Here is a 20,737-nt window from a genome sequence, read left to right as displayed (position 1 = left end):
TTTGTCATGTTATGTGGTATTGAATGGCAACCTCAAGCTATCAATAGTTTTAATGCAACTTTAGAGATTCATTGTTCAAAAAACACACATCTAATTTGCATTCACAGCAAAAGCATGTGTAATTCTTACTACCTAAATGCATAATTACTGTTAGCATGAAAAACCTACATAGATATGTCACTTTGAACCAACAGTGAAAGTGAGACACTAGACAAAGAAGCAAGATACTAGGTGATACCATCTTAAAGCCTCACAACTGAATTCAGGCCTTTGTACCTCTGGCACCCACCCCAGTCACACAGCAGTCAGCAGCACCACCCCAAGAAACCTGGAGAACTATCAGCAGAGACTTCGAGAGAGACAAAAAGCTCACCAACAAGAGCAGCAGTAAGTGTTCTTGGCAGTATCGTGAGTCACTTGCTGCACAGCTATAGAGGAACTTAAAAAAAAAAAAACCCAAAAAAGAAAAGCAAAACACATCTCCTCTCTGCTAACAACTATTGGGCACAGCAGAGCTTACCTTTTTACTAAACAAACGCAGCCATGTCCTTGCTCCTGTGCTCATAATGCGGGCTAGCACTCCAGCAAACCTAAATACACCTCCTTTCAAAGCCAGGAAAATCAAAGACAAAAACTCTGAAGAGATCACACCACCTGTCTATGCAACAACAGCTCATAGGGTATATGTACATTTGGAAGAGGAAGCTCTTGCTTTCTCTCTTCTACAGGTGCAACCTTTGTTGTTGTTTTTGTTTGTTGTTTTTTTTTAATTGAGTTTACCCTTTCCTATTTTTGCTTGTCAGTATTGAACTGACCAGACAATTCCCAAATCAGCCCACAAACATCTCTCTTCCTGCACACACCTACTTTCTATAGACACTTTCTCTGCCTCCTCAGCTCCCACACTCCAGAAAGAGGCTGCTGTAAGCAGGCTGCAGCTGATGTTGATAACAACATTAAGAAACCTTTTCAGTTAGGGACTTGATGATGCAGGTTCACGGTAGTTTACAGGAATTAGCAGTCCCCTGTTGGTTTGAAGAAATTGGGAATCCCTTTTCCACACTACTTACAGCTCTTAATTGCCAGAGGAAGCCAATCCACTCTTGCTGGTACTAGCACTTTGAAATTGTGCCTTTCTACCAGCTCTGTATCTGTGTCATAGTCATCCAAGAGGAATGGAAACTGAACAGCCCTACTCTTGGATTTTGTCTTTTTTCAGCAAACTCTTTCCTTAGCTGATGTAAGATGCTCAAGGTAAAAAGTTCAGTGGGGGAAAAAAAACAGAGCTTGTGGCTTGCACCTGTGCTAGCAAGGCAGCTTGTTGGTATGCACCAAAAATACTGGATGTTTAGCTTTCTTTTAAGGTTTTTCCTCCAGAGAGACATGTTAGGTAAGAATGCACCACAGCTTTATCAAAGGCTTAAAATTATTCTGGTATCCACTGGGGTTTACTTGTTTACCCATTTCATAGCCTCCCACAAGCTCTCTTTCAGTGCACTTAGGAATTAATACAAGCCTTCACGTTCTTTATTCCTCTTTTTTTTGAAACATAGGGGAGAATTTGACTTAAATCCTACTACAGTCCTTCCTGGTGCTTGTCTCCTTACGTTCAGACAGCTGTGAAAATAAGTTTTCCATAGAAGCTGTGTTTCTTGTTTCACTTTCGAGAGAAACCTTTTGTTCTTTTGTTTCAAGCTTCAAGCAAATCTTCAGAGCTGGTTTTGAAAAGATGCCTAAAATGTAGCTTGGACTTATACTGGGTACCTGACAGGCCCATGTTCAGGCAGTTTAGGAAATGAAGTTTCTATCAGAATCATCAGGCACTTCCTGCCTTTGGGACAACAGCCCTTGATTTTTCTGGGTTTCAGTTTTTCCAACGGTGAAGTGTAGTGACAGTACTGATCTACTATGTATTATATGGATAAAACCTATTTATTAACAGCATTTTGAGATCCTCGGGTAAAGAAATGTTTTTACGTTTACTTAATGTAATTGTAACAGGGTGACAGGATAAGTCTTTGTGATGATATGAGAGCCACATCATCATTGATTTCAAACTGAGGCCCTTTGTTCATAAGAGTGACCAGAGTATATATTTGTGTCCCACTCCTTATACAGGCACTTACTTAGTGGAACAGCTAAATGCTTGATAAAGACATTTCTTTTTTGTCCTTTATACTACAGGTCCAGAAACACTAAGTACTTGGTTTTGTTTTAATAGCTAAGCCACAAAGACTGCAAACATGTCTCTGGAAGATATCTGTATGAGCACCCAGGATTTGTCTGAAAAAAGAAAATTAGATGCTGGAGGATTTGGAACAATTTATTTATGCCATCACAAGAGATATGGAGATGTAGTATTAAAAAAAGTGTATACAGGACCTGAGCGCACTAAGTAAGTTACAGATCTCAGATCTCATTTTTATCTTTCAGTCGGTTTAAGGAAATCTCCAAACTCAATGGGGATAAATCTAAACAAAGTGTAATAATTTCAGATCTTTGTATTCTGGAGATACTGTATGTGAGGAAAATGCTCTTCAGAGAATATTAGCAAATTCTTGCAAATTTTCCTGTTGTTTTCTCTCACAAGCCAACTTTTGAAGTTTAACTCATTGCTCCAGTGAGGTTCCTCTTTTCTATTGCAAGGTTAGCACTACTGTGAATTGCTAAGAATCGGGGGGACTCTTGCACACTTAAGGAAATGCAGGAACTCGGTGGGCACGTGGTATTTTCAAGCTTGCAGATCAATCTTCAGTACAGTTGTCCAACTGTAGGTGTCCACCAAGAGCACATGTATGAGCAATCAGCAGGATTCTAACCCCCCATGTATAATACCAAAAATATAACTCTCTCCCTTGAGAAAAAGTGGAGTGAGCCACACCCTCTGCTTTAATTCAAGGACTGAATCAGCTCTTGATTTCAGTGAATTCAGGTCCCATTGCAGCTCTACTACCTCACAGCTGTAGCAGACCTAAATCTTTCCCATGAGTCATCACTAGAGAGAGACAAACCCCCATGGAATCAACTAGGTTGGAAAAGACCTTTAAGACCATCAAGTCCATTATGTTCTACTTGTTTGGGTTATGATACTTTTTTTTTTTTTCCCAGCAGAAAGGGAATTAAGAGATTATAGTAGTTTGCAGACTGCAGTGACAGTTTGGGATGAACACAGTTAAAACGTACAAGCCTGCCAGCTTTATTTTGTGTGTTTCTTTCTCACTACACAGGCTCGTAAGTTTAGTATTCCTTGAAGTATTGAACCAAAAATCTTAAGCAAATTTATAACTGAGCAAACAAACCAATCACTTTCTTCTCTAGTACTAGAGAGAAACACAGAGGGAGAAAGCATTAGCAAGGAACATCGTCTCAAGATTTTCTTGTATCTTTTTGCCTGATGACAAAAACAAGAGCAACAGTAAAAATACCACCCTTTCTTCTATTTATTATAATGGGTACCATCCTTCTTAACACACTTAGTTAGCTCCTAGCTGTGTATCTGTGACTATTGATGGATTATACCAGGGCCCAGACAAAGTTAGGCTTTAAATTCATCCTAAACTGGTAATTGTTAGTGTTATGATCCAGTATGTGGATGGTTCCCCCTTAATAAATCCATTTTGAATATGAACAGGAATACCAGCTCTTTGGGAAAGAGATCTGTATAGATTCCTGTACAAGAGGTAGTGGAGTGATTTGATCCTCTTGTCCAAAGCCCTGCCTGATCCCACCCCAGTTCAGGATGTTTATGCACGTTTTGAAAAGCAGGCCTTAAAATTAGGCTGAGCTTACAGTCTCTGTGCAAGGCATTTGAGCAGACTTAGAGAATATAACCTGACATGAGCAAAGCTGTATCAATTCAAAACTAGGGGAAGGTGTGGTTCATCTTGCAGTGGATCTAGGGATTTTGACATTTATGGCCATAGTTTTCATTATGAATCAACAGCATTTTCATCCCTGTGTTCATTCTAGCCTAGCATCTAAGTTCAGTGTGATTTCTGTTTTACAGTTATAAGGCTTCCCTCCTTGAAGAAGGCAGTATTATGCACAGACTGCAGCATGAGCGTGTGGTAAAACTGCTAGGTATCATTTTGGAAGATGGAAACTACTCACTTGTGATGGAGTATGTGCAACGAGGGAACATGATGAAAGTGCTACAGAAAGTGAGCAGTGAATTGCTTCATCCCCTGCTCTTCCTTAGGGTTGATAAGATACTTGAAAGGGACAGGTTGCTACTGCTACCCCTGAGAATGGAGTCTAGATTCTCATCCTCCTTTCTGTATTAGAGCCAGTGGCAGCCCTGCCTTCTCTAGAGACAGCAGAGGACAACTGTGGCTTTTCTGTGCATCACAGAAGAGCAGACCACAGTTACAGGTTCAAAGTTATAGGAGTGTAGAAAATTTGCTAAAGAAAACTGCTTTTGTAAATATGGAGTGACTCTAGAATTGTTTTAAATTTAGGTTCAAGAAGGACCTTAGTTCTTTTTTACCATGGCTTGAGCAGAGGTACTCTTGGGACTGAGAAAGAAACTTTTTTAAAGACTGTTTTTTAATTTGATGGTTGTAATACCATTTTTTATTAGATAGTACTTGTTCTTTATTTTAGCACTCGCTGCCTTTGTCAGTGAAAGGGCGTTTCGTGATGGAGATTATAGAAGGAATGCTTTATCTGCATAAAGAAGGCTTCATACACAAAGACCTAAAACCGGAAAACATCCTTGTGGACACAGACTTCCACATTAAGGTACTGGTTAGAATCTAAATGGAGAAAGCTGGTGATCTGGGTTGGAAAAACACAGTTTGACTGCACTGGTTAGTTTTTTGGATTGGAAGATGAACTCTTGTACTCTATCACTAACAGAGCATTATCAGTGGATCCCTGAAGTATGGTGGCCTGTTCAGCATCTGAGATGTGCACAATCTTCCTGCAACTGGGGGGTGGGGGGGAATCACTAATGGTGTTTAAAAAATGAATAATATTGTTGAGAATTGATGAACTAAAAAAAAAAAATACAGCTAGAAAGAAAAAAACTAAACCTTTATGCATAGAGATTGAAACAAAATAGAATTTCTTATGGATCGGGTCTTTTGGTCTTTATTGCTGTAATTTCTTCTCCTGCCTTTACCTCCTCCTCTTTATTCTTGTCCTTCATTTGCCTATTACCTTTTACTCTTGTCTCCCTCTTTTTTCCCTTAGTCATCATTTTTTAATGACAGCCAGCAGCTACAAAAAAAGCAGCAGGAGACTACTTCAGAGAATGGTTTATAATCCTGTTCCAAAGCCCTTCTATTAACTTTACTGGGCTTTTGGATCAAGACATATAGATGTAGAGCCTACTGCTAAATAAACCTCAGTAGAATTTGCAGCAGTCCTCATCAGATGTCCTGTCTTTGGTCAAGGTGAGTTGCTGAAGTAATCACCCCATTACAGTTTGAAACTACAGAATAAGTTCCTGTGAAGAGCGCTCAGTCATTTGGTATTTCTTACATTAGAGAGTTAGAAGTTGTTTTACAAGGTTAATATAGTAGCAAGTCCTACTGCAGTATGAACAGCATGCAGATAAGAGGTATAAACTCTATTTAAAAACAAACACCCCCCCAAACAACAACAAGAAACAAACAGAAAATAAAACCCAGCCCAACCAAACAAGACACCGAACCACCATGATCTGCTTTAAATGTAAACTGGATGGGGTTTTTATGTTTCAGCTTATATGGACAGAACCAAACTAGGTTATTATCTCACTGCATCACAAACTGAACTGGAGCTCAGGATCAAATTCAGAATCAGATCAGACTTAAGGCGCTTGATCAAAAGTATAACTTAAGGCAGTTGTATGATCTATCTGCTTGAATGTATCTAACATTGCCGGTATTTATGAAGGGAAACAGTTGTTCTAGAAAACTGCAAATGTGGGAACATTTAAGAGTATCTTCCTCAGTAGACCTCCTCTCACTTATAGACATGAACCTGGACTCCTAGTTCCTTAGCAGGATGACACTTGCATTTTTCTCTTCCTCTGAATATATGACTTTTAAATTTAGCCCAAAGTTTCAGAAACTCAAAGGGACAATAAGCTAGTTATAGGTGATGAGAGAGTAAAGAAAAGCAAGTTAAAAGTGAGGCAAGGTGCCACCTCAGTATTTTTCACTTCTTTTTTCCTTATATTCATTAATTTTCCTTACAGTCATACCAAGTAGGTTAAATTAATAATGACGGTTCATCTAATGGCTCCCTATTGGCAGTGATACTTTATTTAGGATTTTTTTTTTTAAAGGCAAAGTTTGTTTTGATTTCTTGTTGCAATTTTTAGCAGTATTTCATTTTTAGATGTTATTACCAGCTATTCATTTTCAAATTGAGCACTGCATGAAATACTTATCACCTCTTCATCATGGCACTAGCTCTGATGTGTCTCATTTTTCAGATTGCAGATTTTGGTTTTGCATCCTATAAGAGCTGGAGTCAGCTGTCCCGAGAAGAGACAGGCCGACGGAAGCAAATCAACAGCATTTGTCACTACAGTGGTGGGACTCTTTCCTATATGGCCCCAGAGCATTTAAGCACTATTCACATAAAACCTGGAGAGAAATCAGATGTTTACAGCTTCGGCATAATGATGTGGGCTATTTTTGCTAACAAAGAGCCATATGAATGTAAGTTACTTCCAAAAGGATGCTATCATAAAATGAAGGTACAAATGTTAAGCATTTAAACTTATAAAATTAAAATCAGTAGATTAAATCACGTATGCCTAAGAACAGTGCCTGTTCTTTACCTCACTGCCAGTAAAAGGCATTAGGTGCATCATTCCAGGCTTCTAAGCATAGACAGGCACATCTAAACTGAAATCCTGGCATGAGCCCAATATATTCACATCCATATGGTGGGGGCATAAACCTGCACTCAGTAGCAGAAGTTATATAAACCTCTGGCAGGCCAAGATGGAATCTTTGATGTTACTCTTATTTTCTGAGGTGGACTAGTTATGTGTGGTTTTTAACAGGAACAGTCATATAGCCAGTTGTCACTTCTCAGCTGTGTGGCACAAATTTCTCAACATGTAGTAATGTGCTCATACAGAGCAATAGGAGCAGACTGTGGAATTCCAGAGTAAAATGTTTATCATTTTGAATGGATTTTTTGCTAAACGGCTAAACATTGCCTGTGTGGCCATCTTTGTGTACCAAGTGCAAAGCATAACTGAGATACAGGTTCTGTAGAGCTAGATCCATTACTCTACTTACGCTAGGTATGTCTTAGATATAAAAGTAAATCCATTCATCTTAAAATAAATCTCTAAGCCTTGGAAGTTAGGGCAGAGGGTTCAAATTCACTAATGTGAAAGTAGTAGCTGTAACTCAGACATCTTTGAGATCTTTTACATATCCACAAACACACATGGAACGGCTTCATTTTTTCTTTCTTCGCTATTTCTTTTACCTATGGAAAGAAAGGTAGCAAAACCCATGATCAGAATTTGATTTCATTTTGCAGATAGTATAAATGATTCTCAGATTCGGTTTGTCGTCGAGCGTGGAAACAGGCCAAACATAGAGGAGATCATTGATAAATGTCCAGTGGAGATTATTGACTTAATGAAACAATGCTGGAAACAAGAGTCAGAGGAACGGCCAACCTTTGCAGGTAAGGCACTGCTTTAGGATTCTTTTTGTTACTTGTCTGTCAATAGTTTGTAATGTAGTAAAACAAACTTGAGTATTTTCCTCTTAAAATACAAGTTTTTGCTTTGAAAATAGAAATATCAATTCACATGCCCAGTAAAGCGTGCTCCCTGTACCCCAACTGAAAATGGGATCTGGTCCAACATTTACAGATTTGAGAAATACTTGCGAGTGGATGGAGCTAAGATATTTTATACTTGCTAATAATTTGTCTTTAACATAGTACAATCTTCCTGCTGAAATTTACAGAAAAGCTGACATCAGGGGACATAGGACCTTGGCTATGACTGAGAAAATACCCTATTGAAACTAGCTTCAAAATCTGTCTGGTTTAGCCTTCTCTGAGCAATACAACAGCCTCTGACTAGTTAATCAGCCTTTCTTATAGTCAGATCCCAAAATACTTGTAGTCAGTGAAAGTCTTGCTTGAGGGGGCTGGGAAGGAGACTAACAACATTCAGCAAATAAGTCAAAATTCTTTTAACGCCTCTTGCCTCTTCTTTCTGTTTCAATACATGGTGCCAAAAAAACCAACCAACCAACCAACCAAAAAACCAACAAATAAAACAACCCATAAAACAAAAGCCTCTACGCATAACAGGAAACTGAGGTTTGGATTTAGCCAGGAACATCAAGAGCTTTGTATACAACAAGGCATGTACTTAAATACTTGGGGGAAATTTGTATAACAGAAGGAACCCATCTACTATTTCTGTATTTAACCTGCATAATCTACTGCTAATGGGTTGAGTTTATGCTTGCACTGGGTCTTAGATTCTAATTTTCCCATATGCAAAATACTGATATTTACCATGTTTGTAAATTATTTCAATAATTCCATCTTTAGCAAAGACGGGATAATTGTTTACCGAATAGCTGAATGCAATTGAATGTAGCTTATTTCTTAAAATGTAGCAACCAATCTTTTGGCCAATCAAGTCAAGGAAAGGAGCTGTCAGACACAGGCCATAGACAGGGAGCTTTCACCCTAAAAAGCAATACACCAACAACAATGATGAAAAAAGTCATTAGAAATCATCCTGTTCTTGTTACTATATTAGGGCTAAATGAGTCACTTGAACAGATTCCAAATATTTATGTATGAACTTTCCTGTTTCTGGCTTCATACAAATCTTTATTCAATCGTTATCCATGAAAATTGTTAACAGTATAAATCACTTATTGTCTATTGAAAACCACTTTCACCTAGTTCTTTCCTTTTTGCAGAAATTAATAAAACATACAGTCCGTTTTACTGCCAAAATCTAGGAAACAATATTGGAGCCGATCTGGAGAAGTTAAAAGTGAGTAACTTTCTAAGCATTTTAAAGTGTCAGTTCCCCATAAACCCTTCTCTCCAATCCCAGTTACGTCCAGATTCTGTCACTTTGAGACTGGTAAGACTGACTGACGTGATTTCCTTCTGTGATTAAAATGACTGGATTTGGGAAGGAGGGGAGAGCAGCGCATGTCTTTTACTTCAGCACTTCCTCCCAAAATACTCTTGTATCCAAGTTTGGATATTGCTGTCTGGATGAGCAGATGAAAACAGGTTGGATGGTCAGTTCAGAGAGTAGTGGTTAGTGGGTTGTACTTCTTCACCTGGAAGCCACTAACAACCGGTGTAGTGAAGGGGTCTGCTGTACCAGGGCCTTCCCTAGTTTACTTCTTTATCAGTGGCCTGACAGCAGTGATGGAGCATACTTTCGTAAGGTGTGCAAGTAACCCAAAACTAGGGGGACCAGTCAATACAGTCACAAGAGGAAGGCTGCAGCTGCAGGCTGGAGAACCTGTGAAATTCAGAAAGGACAAATGCAACATGTTGCACCTGGGGTAATCCCTCGCTTCGGTGTCAGCTGGGGTCTGCCTGGTCAGGGAGCAGCACTGTTGAGAAAGACGTTAGGGTAGTGGTGAGCAGCAACCTGGGCACTAACCAGAGGCTTGACAGCAGTCAGGAAGACCAGCAGCAGGAGGAGATAAGCTCAACACTTGTTAGTCCTGCCATATGAGTTGGGGATGAAGGACCATGACTGCCTCAGCCAAACTTGCAATATCTCCTCATCCTACCTATCAGGAGTTTATTGAGAAGACAGAGCAAGCTCTTCACAGCAGTGATAATAGGAGGACATGATACAGTGGGTATAAACTGAAACAAGGGAGATTCAAACTGGATATAAGAGGGAAAACAAAAAAAAACCCAAACTGCCCTGTGAGGACAGCCAAGCAGTGGAGCAAGTTACTTAAGGAGGTTGTCCAGTCACCATTGTTGGAGGGTTTCAACACCCAACTGCACAACTCTGAGATCCCATAAATGACTTTGTTTCGAGTGAGAGGTGGGCCTGAGATCCCCCAAGGTCTGTTGTCACCTGAGTGACACTCTGATTCTATGACAATACTTTGCAAAAGCTCCTCATAGATCTATTAAGTTTCACTCATTAAATAAAATGTTATTCCTAGAGATTCAAAAGTGGCAGAATCTGACAGAGACTACACGTAAAAAAGACCTCTGTAAATTCTTGGTGATCTGTGTACTACATTCATCTAATGAGTCCCAGCCTCTTTGACAGCAGGAAGCTATACCACAGTAATAACAGGGAATACTTTGAGTCAGATGTTTTTCCTGAGTATCCAAGTCGGTTCTCTTACTTCTCTGTAGGTTTACAAATTATGATAAAGAATGTTTTTCTGACTGAAAACACGAGAATGAGAACTTCTTGGGCTGATTTTATCACAGATTTTATGAATTTACTCACTTCTGTAGTACTGACAGCTGTCAGTGAGAACTCCTGGCATTACGATTTTAATCTTCGCAGTGAAATAAGGCTCAGATACCCAATCATTTTAAATAAGAAAACAACTTCCTTCATGAAACTGTTCATTTACAGTTTTCTTTAAAGTGCTTCCTTCTGTCACCAAGTCTGCAATTGTGGAAACAAAAGTTTCTGGTTTAGGGAACACGTGATGTTTGTGAAATACTAGTTACTGTTGGAAAACACAGTAGTTTTGCAAAATAAAACTGATGGAACAAATTTCCTGGACTGATTTGACCAAACTAACAATGTGAAGTATATACATCTGATTTATGGTAAAGTATATACATCTGATTTATGATAGTGACCCCAAATCAGGATTGTGGCTAATTACACTAGCTGTATTAGCTCTGTGCAATATACATCTCAAATCATAGGGATCAAAGGACTACTTGAAAAATGAGCTGTGAATCTATCACTTTCTCAGGAAGGAAAGCATCCATTCTGATCAGGGCACAGAATGCGAGTACTGCATCCAAGGCAAGTGACTGTGGTGAATGAACTGTTAATACAGCTTCAGTAGCAACATGAGTTGGAGGGTTGCACATTGGGCATAGCCCTCCACTACAACTGCAGAAGCAGTCCACAGCCTCCTAACTAAAATGACCACAGAGTCACAGAATGGGTAAGATTGGAAGGGACCTCTGCAGGTCATCTGGTCCAATTGCCCTGCTCAAGGAGTTCAGTTATTCAAGAAAAATCTAAGGACCTAAGATTATAATGCGCTTTAGAATGTTATCTGTTGCTTTCAAAAGTAAGAAGATTTTTTGGGGGGAGGGACAGGGAACAGGGGACGGAAGGGAGTGAGTAGCGGTTGTTGATTTTTAATCTGTGAAAGTACTACTTGGGTTTAATTAAAAAAAACAATACTACTTTTAGAACTAACGAGTAAGGAGCACTGAAGGAAATCAAGGCATTTTTTTCAGGTAAAAAAATTTACTTCTAGGGAAGTCTGAATAGTGGGAATATCAGAAGATTAGAACAAGAATGGATTTCGCCTTCAATCTAGTGAAGTGAGGATGAGAGTTTACAGAAAGGAAAATGTACTGCTTATTTCTGAAGATTTTCTTTAAACTCCTTGTTCATAATACTCGTCATAAAAGTCATCATGGTCATACCTGAATGTAAATCTTTCTCACCTCTTCCCTATTGATGGGTATACTTGAAATAAATATAATCCACAGAACAGGGTGCACGTTTGCTACCTTTACCTCAGCAGCATCTTCTCACCAAGAGTGCTTGCAAGAAGTCTATTAAGTACAAGATGGGCAATCCAAAACCACTATCTCTGGGTTAAGCTCATACTCATGTAAGGAAGGATATTGTTTGGCCAACTTAGAGTATTGTATTCTGCAGTTGCATTGCAGTCCTTCCCTCTTTTATTGAAGAAAAGATTTTGCCCATCCATAGCAAAGGAATGGGTATTTTTTTGTTAGGCTGTGCTCTCTGCAAGGGTATGGAATCTTTTTCCATACCCAGATTCCCAGATTCATGGAATTTGCTCATCCCAGTCACTTTGCTGTAAAGCTGTGCTGTTTCCTATTCTACAGGAACTCCCTTTGGTTAAATTTTTTCCTATAAATTCTTTGTTACATGCAGAAAATGTGGCCTGTGTCAGATGAACTGCTGGATGAGATGCAGTCCCTTCAAATAGATGCTGTAGCAGAAAACAGAAGTAATGCTCAAGCAGGTAAGACACTAACACATCATTATTCTGTGTATTCTGCCAAAGATAAAGTTTCGTACATGTACAAAATAAGTGGTCTTACCATTAAGGGGTTATGAAGAGACCTAATTATTCAGCATTTGAGAAAGAATTGTAATCACTGAAAAGATTAAATTTGCTGCCAATCTCCCCAAAGTCATACATGGATGAATTTTCTCTCCTTTCGTATTTTTCATTACATCTTGCATGAGTTGCATGTTTCATGGTTTTATAGAGCTGTCTTACTAATATGTGATTATACAGTTATAGCTTTTTAGAAATGTATCTGGAATTTTTTTACCAAAGTTTTTTAATGGCAAAGGATATAGGATCACGTTTGCAACAGTTATTTACAAGCAACAATATCAAATTCATCAGAAATTAGATCCTGCTAAGTTTGCTCACACCATTTGAAAGACATGAAATGAACAATGTTAAACTGTAACATACAACTAATAAGCCTTCCCCAAAGCTACGTTTGCCATAACTGTTCTTCAGTAGAACTGATGGACTTTGTAGGGCAACACTACTGCTATATTTCAAATAAGTACAATTACATTTCCCTAGCAGAAATAACCATGTATGGCTGCAGCAGATTACGTGTTTTAAGTATGAAAGGCTTTATTGTGAATCTACACTCCTGAAAGATACTATCTTGACAGCCCATCAGTCAAAGTCAGGTTTTCCTCTCCAGTCAATGGGCATTACTCAGATAGTGGTAGTGAAAGATATCCCACAGGATCTGTTCATACATCTCAAACTTGCCCTGGAGAATGGATGCCATGTAGTTTATGCTAATACTGAATTGCTAATAGCTATCACTTTTGATGAGGTTGTGTCTGTATTAGATCATTCCTCCCACTCCCTCTCTAGCAGCAGTAACAAAAGGAGCAGAATGAGTCAGACTGGAGGTGTACTAATATGAAGACATAAAAAGGAACTAGTCTGAATTCATGTAATTGGGGATGGAGGGATGGGACACAACACAGTTCACTAAATAGAAGCACATACATACACTTTATTCCAATTTTACAGTGGTCTATAAGAGTCCTTTGCTTTAGGCAATGTATATTGCCAGACAACTGTGTCTGTACATTGTACAGACAACTGTGAAGCCTTCAGAACTTTTTAAGGAAGCATCTGTAGTCCTACCCTTAAAACCATAAGAACAAAGAGTAACAAGAAGTTTTTTAAATTCTTTTTTTTAGTCATGGAATGCTGCAGCATGATCCAGATCATAACTCAATCTAGTTTGAGACTGAAGTGGAGCTTCCTTTGATAGTGACAATTAGTTTGAAGGATGTAGATGACAGATTATTTTATTTGGTAGGCATTACTTGTAAAAGTGTATTCTTTGGGGCTATAAAGAATAAATACAACAAAAAGGATTAATCACAAAATACCCAGACAGGATATTTTGCATAATGATTTGCAAACATGACTTAAATGACAAGTAATTTGTGCTGTATGAAATAATACCTATTGCAGTGGTGTTATTTTCCATCATTTTACACTCTAATTTTGCACCAGTTAAATCTCAGTTAATGCCAGTGGAGACACAGCAGTAAATCAGACCCTGCAAATGCCTCCAGGAACTATTTATTTCAGTGGCTGAGAACTTGATGTCAGTATAAATAGAGTATGCAGTGAATTCTGACACCACTTAATGGGATTTTGATACCAATAGTTTAAACAAGCCTATACTTCCTAGATAAAAGCTTGCAATACTTCTCTGTAAAGGCATTCTATATAATAAAACACAGCTTCTGCTGGAAGTGATGCTCTATGTAACCTTTTATATATTACCATAATATTAAAGGTAGATTAATAGATTCTAGTGTCATCACAACAAGCTATATAATTGCATTTGGATGTATTTAAAATACTTTAATTTTCTCCCTTTCAGATCAGCCTAATTCTCTACACAGTATTCAAGGTCCCATGACCAGTCAAGTTAATGAAGCCCTGTTTGCTGCCTCCCCTGAGAACCAGCCTGTTGAGAGCTGTGAGACCCCATTTACATCTGCTGATAATCTAAACAGAAAACTTCAGCGTGAATACAACTACCATGCATATGGGAGCTGGATGGATAAAGCAGTTCCTCCTGTAATATACACCCCTGAGATAACAGATGACGAAAGGAGACAACGAGTTTCCTATGATGCACTTGCAAAACTGTCTCCTATTCCTCAATGGAGTGAGCTGCATCCCAGAGCTGAAAAAACAACATTAAACACTAATCCATATATTTGGCCAGCCGCAAAAACACCAAAACAGGGAACTGTAGATACTTTTCATGGGATAAACCCTAAGGGTATTCTAATGGGAAACACAGATGCTACCTATGGCTTGCGTTCAGCCCGTACCTTTCACCTAGGTACACCTGTGCCTGAATCTGGCCTAAACTCGCAATCACAACCCAATGTAAACTGGTATCCAAAGAACACAGACAAAGATACAGGTGAGATTCCTCCTCCTCCAAGACCTATGTTTCTGAAAACATACTTGCTCTCTAAAAATTAAGTGGTCAGTAGTGTCTTGTGATTTGTGTAACTCTTGTTGCTAGCAGTTGATTTGCGATATAGCAAAGGGGAATTTATTTCATTAAGTTCTCTGTTTGCTTGACGTTACTTCAGGTTGCTAAAACACTATCTTTGGCTTCGTTATGCTACTTTCACTGATTTCAGGCTGTCAGTTTCAAGTGAACCATTTCTAAAGCATCAGTGTAATAGAGAAGCATCAGACCCAATACCTAACTCTTCAGCTACCAACAAAGTAATAGCAAATGGCAGATACCGCTATGGCAGATACTGCTACAGCAGTTACCAAAACAAAAAGCTGATATCAGTCATTCTAGGAAAGCAAACGAGAACTATTGACTCTCAAAACTGTTACCATTCATACCATAGGTTCTGCCTGTGCAGAAACATCATTTGCAGCATTTCAGAAAATAAATGGGCATTGTTAGCTTGATTTGCAGAAAGGTATGAGCCTCTTAAGCTCAGGGGGCCAACAAAGAGCTGAGGCTCATAACTGTTTTCTCCAGAGAGATGTGGCTGGTGCTGATGGGGAGCTTCTGTCGGTATTTGCTAGTGAGCTGTGGCATATAAATGTGTGGAGACAAAGAAGGAACACTAAGCTTTGGCAAAAACTTTAAGTAAAATGGCAACTAGAGACCTGTAAGATGTAACTTTCAGGAGCTAGAAATGAAAGATATGTTAGCCTGTTCCTACTAAATATTGGATATTTTTAGTGTGGTATTCTTTTCCAGATCATCTCACAAGAATGCCTAGCTGTTTACAGGCAGAATGGCACAAAGGTGTTATTCTGTTAAATTATGCAGAGGCTGGGATTAGTTATTTATGTGAGTTTATTTATTGAAATGAATCAGAGCTGTCATGCCAGAAGGCAGGGATTAGAACTATCAACATCACTAATAAAGTGAATTCTTCTGTTTGAAATAAATAAAAAATAAAACAGTTATTATAGGGAGGCTTCATGGAATAGCATGGTAGATACTGGACTTAGATGCAGAAGAGCTGCATTACAGCTCTTCCAGTGATGTGTCAGGTGACTATAACTCAGCCACTCTTACTGCCCTAGCATAAGTTCAAGAGCTCATCTGCAGGCATCCAAAACAATTACTGTCCTGGGCTGGAAGTTATATCTCTGCCAAATATTGCTGCCACCAGCAGAAGATGCAGTGGCATCCATGCCTTTGCTAGAGCCACTCACAAGCAGCATGCTAATACAAACCGCAGTCAGTCTCAGCAGTAAGAGCACACTTGGGAGTTTGGAATTTGCCAATTTGAAGACCTGCTATGAAGCAGCTCAGTCCATAACTGTTGTGTGCTGTGTTCCCACAGTGCTGTCCATTAGCCAGGTATTCATACACCCACATGGAAGCCCATTGCCCTCACTGGGATCCAAGAGTGGTTAAAGCTATTAGTCAGTGAGCAGAACCCTGATACGGTTATTGCTTTAAAAGAGTTATTCAAGGGGATATAATAATTTAAAAGTTTCTCATCTCTTTGTATTTAAGAGCACAAACTGTGTACTTATACTGTTACAAATATGGCAGTCATTTTTAAGTACAGTTGCTTTCTTATTTACATAATGCTTTTGAAACTTTTTTTGTTTTCCCTCCGTTTAGGCAACACAGATTCTACTCCTTTCGTAAGGCAAATTTTTAGACATTCTAGTGTGCCCAGAGCAAGCAGAGGTGAGTGCCTCTATCTGTCTTGGTAGCCAACAGGCTATGCATTGCATCCTGACCAGTAAAGCAGAAAACATCAGGATCTTGAAATAACTTATGTCATTGCTTAATACCTCTAACCATACCTGAAGTTATCAGTACAAGTGTGCAAAACTAATTCCTGTTTCTAGAAGGACCTGTACACACCATCAATGTGTATTTGTTTTTCTATCTGAAAGAACTTTTAAAAACATGAAGGCATTGTAACATCTTCTGCACAGCAAAACCAGTCACTTTTAGATTAAACTTCAAGTTGCTGCAAGTCTACCCAGCTGCTGAACCACGCATGCATTTGGGACACCTGTCCTTTCTTGCTCTGGGTTTTGAATACAAATCTCTAGCTGCAGGCCTTGTGCTGATCACCCTTCTTTGAGGCACAGGTCTCTCAACTCTCTTAATCCCTAAAATTGTCCTGTCCTTTAGGAATTGTTAATATATGTTCCTTTCAAGACATGTGGCTTGAGACACCCTGCACTCTAATTAACCCTTTCAAGGCTTGTCGAAATTTGTAAGTGGCTTACACTTACAAAGAAAACTGGAAACAGCAGGTTTCTCTCTTCTTGACTATAATGATCCAAACGTGACAAGCAAGCAAAGTATAGAGGCTTGGGAAAAGAGGTATATAAGCACAGTAACTTTTAATATCAATAAAACATTTGTATGTGTTTTCATATATTGTGCTAGATTCATTTTGCTACAGGTTAAGAAAATAACACACACATGAGATTTCTTAATTTTTAGCTAAAAATATGAAGATATTCCCCAAGGCCTTCACCTCAAAAAAAAAAAAAAAAAAAAAAAAAAAAACCAAACCCCAACAAAAAAAAGGAAAGGATACAGGAATCATAATATTTTGAGACATGATAAAATGCATTCCTTTTGTGCAATGTCTAGAAACTAATCATGCATGCATATAGGTATTTCTGACTAGCAGTTTCAGGTTAACAAATATTAAATGCATTTAATCAGATTTTCATGCATGACCATAGATCTCCACACTGCAATTGAGCATGTACCAAGGATATTTGTACATCTAGTCATCCTTTTTGATGATTAAATACAGAGTTTGTGTGTCATTTTAAGCATCTGTACTTCAATTTTATACCTAGGTTGTGATATTCACCATTTAAACTAGAGTTAGAACATTTAATGGATGATTATCTAAAAAAAGTTCAGAAAACCCTGTCAAGAGAATAAAAAACTGATGTCATCCAACATGACTAGAATATTCATGTTTCATGTTATGTGTGAAAATCGGACAACTGCAAGCAAAAGACACCAAATTAGGTTTTTAGCTAATCATATACAAAACTACAGATGCAAGCTCACGGAGATGCACACAATTTAGCAATGCAATCAGTGCATATTGACTTTTATTGCTGAGGATTCAGGCCTTAAAATAAACGAGTAGCATTTTTTGGTAAGGCATCTTGGAAAACATTCTAATCTTGCCTTAGAACCAAAAGTACAGAAGAGGGGGGAAAAAAAACCAACAAACCAAAACCAAAAAACAATGTTGTTGAAACAAACACTACACAAGTACTGCACTGTGAAAATAGATACAACTCAAGGATACATTCCTAGATAGCAGAGATGAAATAAACTGTGGAAGAGAGATGCCATCAAGACAGCATAGTATAACATGGAGTATAGAAATTTTATGAGCAAGTAGAAACAATTTTCTGTAGTGTCACAGAACTTTGAAATCACAACTGTAAACTTGAATGTATGTCTATGAAAAGTAAAGCTGAGAGGCAGAAGTAGTAAGGCTTTTAGATTAAAACAAAAAGTGCTTTCAAATAAGGACTACCTTCTGCAGCTGTTAGCCAGCAGAAAGCGAGGCTGCTACACATTCCTAAAGTGCAGGAATCTTTATTTACAGTCTAGTAATTACCAGCATGTAAGGCATGGTTATGCCACTTTATCATAAAAGGGAATAGGATTAGTTTTCACTTTGTAAAAGTATGTTTGTGTTGACTGCATAATGAAAATAAGCTCACAGTTGCCAGTAAATGGCTATTTCTGCATTAAATGCAATAAAAGCATTTAATCACTTCCCTTATTAGCAGAACTTTCTTTCTCCTTACCTCCTTCTCATGTTCATTCTTGACATTTGAACAATATGCAGTTGATTATAAAATTGTATTACATTCCCTTATACAGAAGATTCAGTCAAGTACAACATAAGTAACAGTTCTGCAATTCAAATTGGATCCAACAATCAAATGAAGATTGAAGAGTCCGGTCAAAACGTCAGCACTTATCCTGGTGCTACGGAAGAATCTTATAGGTATTATAAGAAAAATGGTGTGTTTGGTAAGAGAAATAGCTCCCTATTCTTGGTGTATCCTCGCTATATACTCATCTGAAAATCATTTGGTTTGGAATGTGTGAAAGCAGTACTGCTTTCTCCCTCTGATACTTGAGAAATAACTGTTTGTGTTCTTTTCTTCTACGTGCATGAGAGTGTATAAAACAAGTAAGAGTTTGTGCTAATACTGTTCTGTAATACCGTGTACTTCATTTATGCTATAGTTCTATGACCTCTTACGAGACACTAGATACAAGTATTGATGTATATGCATCAAGAGGAGTAACAACACTCAGATTGGTTAGGATTGGTGGTCCTCACCTGACTTATTATTCAGGTCATGGAATATCCTGAGTTGGAAGGGACCCATGAAGGTCGTTGAGCCCAGTGCCTGAAACCACATAAGGAAACCTAAAAGTTAAACCAGATATTGGAGAGCATTGCCCAAATGCTTCTTGACCACTGACAGGTCTGGGGCTGTGACCACTTCATTCTGGTAGAAATTGGAAGATTCTGAAATGCAATTTATTTTTGTTGGTCAATACCAAATTAAATTATCTCTGTGTATTCCTAAGTAAACAAATTACTAGTGTCCCAGAATATAGAACATCATACAGACAACAGTCAGCTATGAAAGAATTCTGAGAAGGAGCTCTTCAATCTCACAGGTTTAGTGACAAACTGTGATAGCCTCAGGTCAAAAAGCAAGTCCAGCAACTGAACTGTGAACACATGTGTCCTGAAGTGTTTCTTCCCTGGCATCATTGGGTAATACTGCCTTCAGTGAAATCCACTTCAGATTGTTATCACTAAAATTCTGTCTCTAGATATTACCAGTAACTAGTAGAACAGGTGAGACAGCAAAAAGGGCAGAAGAAATGTTAAACAATGCCATTTTCTTATACTTTTTGCAGACAACGGAAGTGCTGTGACTGATGAACATCTGAATCTAGTGAAAGAAAAGTTGGCCAAACAGTGGAAGGACTGTGCTCGTAAACTGGACTTCTGTGAACCTGACATTGATGAAATTGATTACGACTATGATCGATACGGACTAAAAGAAAAAGTTTACCAAATGCTGCTTAAGTGGGTAATGAGGGAAGGTGCCAAAGGTGCTACGTTTGGAAAACTTGCCAAAGCTCTTTATGACTGCCAAAGACCGGATATCCTTAATAGTTTAATGCAAATCAAAAAAGAAAGAAATTGACAGAGAATGGAGGGAAAATGAGGGTATTTTTTCCTTAAGACCTTCCAATAACAAGTAATAATTCTGAACAGGCTTTCTGGAGCTCTCTTTTTTGCACAAGCTTTTTGGAATAAGTTTTTTCTGCCAAGCAGTTCTCAGTGAATACATCCTTACTGGTTGTATCAAAAAGTTTGTGTCAAGATAATTGGTCTTCCAGAAGGATAAGCCAGGCGGGAGCACAGCCAGGACACCTGACCTGAACTAGCCAAAGGGATATTCCATACCACAGAATATCATGGTCAGTATATAAACTGGGGGTAGTTAGCTGCTCAGGGACAGGCTGTATATCGGTCAGCCTTGATCACCCATCAAGGTTTGGGTGTTTTTTTTTGTTTTATCTCTCTGTTATTACCCTTTTCATTATTATTATTATTATTATTAGTGTTAGTATTACCTTATACTTCATTTTAATTCAGCTGTTCTTATCTCAGCCCACAGCTTGAACCATAAACTCCAGCAGCTGAGAGCTAAAAGCAAAACAAAAAAAAATGCCTTTAACTTCTACGAGTTTACAAAACTACGTTGTTAATTTTAATTTTAATATGCTCATGCTCAATGTCTAACATATAACTGTAAAAGAATTTCATACCATGCATCGTATTCAAAACTGAAAATATAAAAGTATCTGATACCATTGAATGGCCTCTGGGTATAATCAGCATAAAACCAACATAAGAGATTCAAATGAAGTGTTTAAACAAAGTGTGATGGAACCTTATGGAGAATTC

General features: G+C 38.3%; 1 protein-coding gene across 1 annotated transcript; it reads left to right on the top strand.

The window, feature by feature from the left end:
- The first annotated feature begins 2,028 nt into the window (after positions 1 to 2,028).
- Positions 2,029 to 20,350, top strand: RIPK1 (receptor interacting serine/threonine kinase 1). The gene is made up of 11 exons (XM_061346610.1): positions 2,029 to 2,395; positions 4,007 to 4,160; positions 4,603 to 4,740; positions 6,425 to 6,653; positions 7,495 to 7,644; positions 8,910 to 8,986; positions 12,092 to 12,182; positions 14,104 to 14,658; positions 16,351 to 16,419; positions 18,616 to 18,768; positions 19,678 to 20,350. Exons 1-11 carry the CDS (start codon positions 2,244 to 2,246, stop codon positions 19,968 to 19,970), a joined length of 2,061 nt encoding a protein of 686 aa, XP_061202594.1. The 5' UTR covers positions 2,029 to 2,243; the 3' UTR covers positions 19,971 to 20,350.
- The last annotated feature ends 387 nt before the right edge of the window (positions 20,351 to 20,737 follow it).

This window comes from Neopsephotus bourkii, unplaced genomic scaffold, assembly GCF_033783945.1.
Source record: "Neopsephotus bourkii isolate Nb327-2 ecotype Australia unplaced genomic scaffold, CSIRO-AGI_Nbou_v1 NB_272, whole genome shotgun sequence".
Classification (NCBI taxonomy): Eukaryota; Metazoa; Chordata; class Aves; order Psittaciformes; family Psittacidae; genus Neopsephotus; species Neopsephotus bourkii.
Note: the sequence above shows the minus strand (reverse complement) of the source record. Positions and strands in the feature narration are given on the sequence as shown.